General features: G+C 48.1%; 1 protein-coding gene across 1 annotated transcript in view; it reads left to right on the forward strand.

Annotated features, from left to right (window-relative positions):
* The first annotated feature begins 2,465 nt into the window (after positions 1-2,465).
* Positions 2,466-5,767, forward strand: part of ST8SIA3 (ST8 alpha-N-acetyl-neuraminide alpha-2,8-sialyltransferase 3) — an 8,130-nt gene continuing 4,828 nt past the window's right edge. Inside the window, exons 1-2 of the mRNA XM_007455288.1 lie at positions 2,466-2,754; positions 4,138-4,257. Of these exons, the coding sequence (XP_007455350.1) occupies positions 2,576-2,754; positions 4,138-4,257 (299 nt within the window). The 5' untranslated portion in view covers positions 2,466-2,575. The remainder of the gene's footprint in view (positions 2,755-4,137; positions 4,258-5,767) is intronic.

The following is a 5,767-nucleotide window of genomic DNA, read 5'->3' on the forward strand; positions in this document are numbered from 1 at the left end:
CCATATCATATGTTCCAGGAAAGCCTGTAATGCTGTAAGAGAACCAAAGAGCTTCTCGATCTTTGTCATTTTCCGTAGGAAAATGCCTCACCAAGTACATCCTTTTCTATGCATTCTGAAGCAGGATATTTATGGGGTCAGAGAAAGACACTAAAAACTTGCCCAAGCTGTTTAGCTCATACTTATTAACTGCTTAATACAAGCCAGGAGCTGTACCTAGGACTTTACATGCCTTGTTTAATTTTCCCCAAAATCCTGGGAGGTTTTTATTTCAGTTATGTAGATAAGGAGCTTGAAGCACAGAGATGCTGACAACTTATCCAAGGTCACAGAGTCAGCGTTTGAGGTCCAGTCTGCTGACTTCAGAGCCTGGAGCTGTAACCAGTACTCTGGCCTCCACGGTGTGTCCCTCTACTTCTTGTTCAAGAAGAGTTTTTCCAATATGTGTAATTCCCAGACAGCTCTCATAAGATCTTATTCCCTTTGGCATTTTACACTATATTCATATGAGCTCTTTTTAAAAAAATAGTATTTATTCAAAAAATATGCTTCAAGTATTCATCATGCGTGGACATGTAAGACTTCTCTAAAATTTTTACATAGTTAAAAAGTCCCATGGGGAAAAGATTGTGTCCTCTCAACCTACATTTTTAGATTTTGATATAAAATATCTTGAGTAGGTGCAAAATTACTAACTCTCTGTTCCACTGGAAAAAAGACACCTGCATTCTGTGCGCTGCTGTCCACAACCAGATGTGTTTCACAGGGAGCTCATTAGGTCCTCAAACACTTATTAAGCATGCCTCTCCATAGACAGTATGCGGGGAGTATGCAGAAACAGGGCAGAAGAAGACATGGTCCTGGATCTGCAGGAGCTTACAGCCCAGGAGCTCACCGCTTTGAAGAATTCATAGCCCACAGACAGACCATAACATCAGGTCCACCAAAGCCCATAAAACCAGAAGTTCAAGAGAGAAAGAAATCATAGCCACCTTGGAAAACATCAACTTGCTTTATTGGAAAAGGCTCCTGAAGGCCGATTTCTCACCTCCAGCTTCTTTCCTTAGTGCTTACTGTCCTGGGAGGACCAGGCCAAGCGTAAAGCTAGGGGGAAGACGTCACAAGTTACTTGCAAAGGACAGAGCTAAAGAAACATGTAGATTGCCTTCTGAGCATCCAACAGCATGACCGAAAATGAATTAACTTTTATTTCCAATGTATATTAAAACAGATAGCATGTGAATATGCTAAAACAAATTGAAACAGCAACACAAAGTGTTAGGCAGTGAGCTTTCCTTCCACCCTCGGAGGCAGCAATCTCTTACTTGGTTCCTGAGTTCCTCCAAAAGAGAGTTCTGGGCATTTATAATGGACAGAGGTTTATGATGCCCCAGCTCCTGGTCTAAGCTAAGCTAAGCTTCAGGGCAAAGTTGAGTGGCCCATCCTGAAGGCCTGGCCACAGGGATGAGTCAGAAAAGTGGGCAATGGAGAGTTTAATCAGAGGGAACTGCTCCGTTCTGGTTACCTCTGGGGCATGCTGGTTGTCTACGTGCAGGGTGCTGGGAGTCAGACACCGGGAGGAAAGGGAGGGGAAGCCGGGCCCTCCACACTCACAGCTCACCTTACAACTCTGCTAGGCACCACCCATCTTTTAGAGAGAAGCGTAGCATGCACTGGGCATAGGAAGCAGATACGGGAGAGATTACGGAAGATTCCAAGGAGGTTTTAAGTGCTCACAAGGCCCGGCTGCTATTTAGGGCTTCCTTGCTGGGGTGTTGGGGCAGGTGCTGATCCGTGGGGCCCGGGGCTGTGCTCTGTGGTGAGGAGAAAAGCTTTTAAATCTCTACTCCTAAAACCACTCTCCCTGCATCTCATAAGCACCCAGCTGCTGTGATCCTCCAGGACAGCAACCCCAGTTATTTATCTCTGTATTGCACGATTAACTTATAAAGTAATGAATTGTCCACTGAACTAAGTTTGGGCCTCTGTCTGGCCAGAGACACCTCCTCGCCCGCACCCTCAGCTGGGAAGGCCATTGACGTGGGCTGCAGCCTTCCAGCCTCAATTCCCCTCCCTCTGCCACCTCCCCTTCATCCCTCCCTCTTCCGCCCCTCCCCCGGTTATTTGGGAGATTAGAGTTCATTAATTAAATCCTGTGCTTAGATCGAACTGTAACGTTATTCCAATCACATTTATCTTGCAGGCGGCAGAGGAGACGGCAGCCTCGCTGGAAACGCGCTGGGGAGCCTGAGCCGGCGGTCGGAGACGCACGGCGCGCAGCTACATCGCCACGCCGCCGCGCAGACCCTCCATCTTCCTGCTCAGCCTCCTGGCTCGCTCGCCCCTGCCTTGGGGGCCCGGCTTCTCTCTGGGGCTCCTGCCCGCCCCTACGCCCTGGCCCTCCGCGGCTCCCCTGCTCGGTTCCCTCCCCACCCCACCCCACCCCGGCACATACGCTGACACGCGCGCGCGAACACTCACACACGCACTCACACACACTGACACGCCAGCGAGCTGCTGCTGGCCGCTCAATGGACCGCTTTCCCCGCTTTTCCTGATCCCAACACAGCCCGGGATGAGAAATTGCAAAATGGCCCGGGTCGCCAGTGTGCTGGGGCTGGTTATGCTCAGCGTCGCCCTGCTGATTTTATCGCTCATCAGCTACGTGTCCCTGAAAAAGGAGAACATCTTCACCACTCCCAAGTATGCCAACCCGGGGGCGCCCCGAATGTACATGTTCCACGCGGGATTCCGGTGAGTGCGGGCCTCTGAGCGCCCTCAGGTATCTGGTTTATGGGGGCGGGAGGTCAGAGGGGGGTGTTTTGCCTTCTCCGAGACACTTTGGGCAAGAAAACTGCGTGGTCCTTCCATTCGTCTCTCTGATCCTTACACCACCACCCCTCCCGTGCTTTTTTTTTTAACCCAGAGCCCCTAAAAGCCGTTGTCCTAATCAATGTGATTGCATTCCCGTATTCTGCTTCGGCATCCCTCCCCCCATTTCAAAAATGGGGGGAGGGTTTAAGGAGAATGATGGTGGAGGGAGAGGCCTTGTGTGTATTTGGGAAGGGGCATGGAGAGATGGACGTGCGCTAGCTGAGTGCCTACCCCGCGCCCTTGTCCGCAGACTCCACGGACCGCTCCGGGCGGTCCGGGGCGATTTAATGGCGCAGGCGCCAGACTCCTCTTGCGCTCTCCTTTCCTCTCCCCAACCCTTCACCCCATCAGATGATGCGCGGGTCTGTTCTCCGGACGCCCCTGGGGTATTCGACCCCCATCCTTCCCTCCCTCCCCCGCACACCGCGCCATCGCCCCCCCCGCCTTTCCGGGATTTCTGCAATTCCCCCGCCCTCTGCGGGAAGCGAGCCTCCTAAGGGCCGCCTACCCTCATCCCAGCTCCAAGTCACCAACGGGCGCAAGGCAGGACTGAGAAGGCTCCGGGCGAAGCTTGGCGCAGCTCGTCGAGAGCCTCTGCCCCCGTGTGCCCCCCTAGGAGCTCCCCCAGCAGAGCCTCTGAGGGGCGGGTAGGAAATACAGAGTGCACCCTGGGGTCCAGGCCAGGCCAGAACGCGAAACCTAGAGAAACCCCACCTGGGCAGAGGAGTGGAGTTGGCCAGCGGCCTCCAGGGGGGTCCCCAGTCAGGGGACAGGGAGTGAAACCAGACCTAGGCCCGGGAAGGAAGAGGTTAAGGAAGGAGCCACCCCCAGCCTTCCCCCTAGGTCTCCGGTTCATCTGCCCGTTCTACAAAAATCAATTCGGCCGGACCGCGGGGGCGGCGCGGGTAGGGCTAGCCGCGGTGCGGCCGCTGTCCGCGGTGCTGACTCCCTGGTCCCCTCCGCGCATCCGTTTCTAGCAGAGCGCCCTGCTCTCCGTAAGACGGCCATTTTATGGTCTTTCCCGCACCCGCAGGGATGGACAATGGAGACGGATTTCCCTCGTTTACTTTCTTCCTCCCGGGTGTGTGTGGGGAGCAGAAGGTGGACCAGATGAGAAGGGGCTCTGGGGCGGGATGTAGCCAGTACGTGTTCCAGCCGCCCCCCATCCCCGCCCCGCTCCCAACCGGCTGGACCTTAATGGCTACCTTGGCTTCCCCTAGCTGAGGCCAGCACGTTTGTCTGTATACTCATACTCCTCTCCAGGTCACAGTTTGCGCTGAAGCTTCTAGATCCGTCATTTGTGCCCTTTCCGCATTCTCTGACTCATGAACTCCAAGCCAGACCTAAGTGGACATTTAATCGGACAGCGTTTTTACATCAAAGGTAGGATAGGGGGAAAAGATCCAAAAGGTGTTCTGAATTCTGGAGCTCAAAAACAAAAACAAAAAAGAAATAATACAAAACAACAAAAATCTACACGCCCCCCCAACCCGAGGTGTATTTGCATTGTCTTCTTGGCCTGACTGAACAAAGGCTGATTAGTAATCTTTTTTAGTTTAAATATGTGGTGCCCTCTCACAAAAAGAAAACTTCAAAAAGACTAATTTGAATGGAAGGGAAAAAAGATATTTCCAGTATCCTCCCTAACTTGGGCTTAATTGAGCACCATGATGTATAGTTAACATTATGGCTAATACTGCCAAAGCCATTTATTTTTAAAAAAACACAAAAAAAGTTAAGTACACAAATACCATGCAATGCATTTTCATTCCCTGACTAGAAATAAAATTTTTTAAATAAAGTAAAAAAGTATTGTCCCACTGAAACACAGAAGACACTATACTGCATCCCTAACAAATTACTAGTGAAAATCTCTGCCCAAATATATGCAGGTATTTTATGGTTTTGGTTTTTTACCTGTTTCTTCTCATTAAATTTTTATAGCTTTTAACATATTGTAAAAGCTACCCAACATTGTTCTTAATTGTCTTGTAGCAGCTTCATTTATACATGAGGGAATTTTTGTGTTATGTGTGTGGGTTTTTGTTTTGTTTTGTTTTTTGGAGGTGGAGGAAGAAGGATGAGATTTTTATACAAAAGTATTTATTCTCCTCAGTGACATCTGGTCAACTCTTAGCGATTCCAGATAAGTCATTTCTCCTTCCTCTTTGGTGGGATTATTGTGCTGCTAAATGGAATGTGAGCCATCTAGTGTATTCATTATGGGTATGAATACTTATTTTACAAATACTTATTTTACCACTCTATTTAGGGTGTTCTGTTTTGGTCATAGAATTTCTAGTTATTGCACTCTTTTATTTTAAGCTAATGACGGAATTAAAACAAATTCAGTAGCTGTCCATGGTGTCATGAAAATATTTACTTGAAAGGTTGACACACAGTCACATGATTATGATGAAAAATTTTTAAACATTAATTAGAAGTTAGTCCATGACAATAATTGATTGATTCTAAAACTCTGAGTTTTTTTTTAACTTTTGTGGTTTTAATCCAATATTAATTTTATAGACAGCCCGGAAATTTTTCATGAGTCAAATACAGTATACCTTTTCCCCAAACATATTTCTGACTCAATAAAAATATTCTTCCCACACGAGGCCATGTGACCCAAATAACCAGTTAGAACAATACTGCCTTCTCAAAACCTCCCTCCTTTTAATCCATTTAGGTAAGCTTTAATTAACTTTCCCAGTATCACTTTAAACTTACTTTACCTTTGTAACGGCTTGTAATGAACACTGTGAGTAACTTTGGAAGTTCTGGCTTTGAGCTTTCAGTTTATGTTTCTCTGTATTTTGTCAAATGAAGTAATTTTTTAAAAATAGGATTCCAGGTAAAATGATGATATGCAAAGCATTTAGTTTCATTCCTG

This window comes from Lipotes vexillifer, unplaced genomic scaffold (genome assembly GCF_000442215.2).
Source record: "Lipotes vexillifer unplaced genomic scaffold, Lipotes_vexillifer_v1.1 scaffold1399, whole genome shotgun sequence".
NCBI classification, from domain to species: domain Eukaryota; kingdom Metazoa; phylum Chordata; class Mammalia; order Artiodactyla; family Lipotidae; genus Lipotes; species Lipotes vexillifer.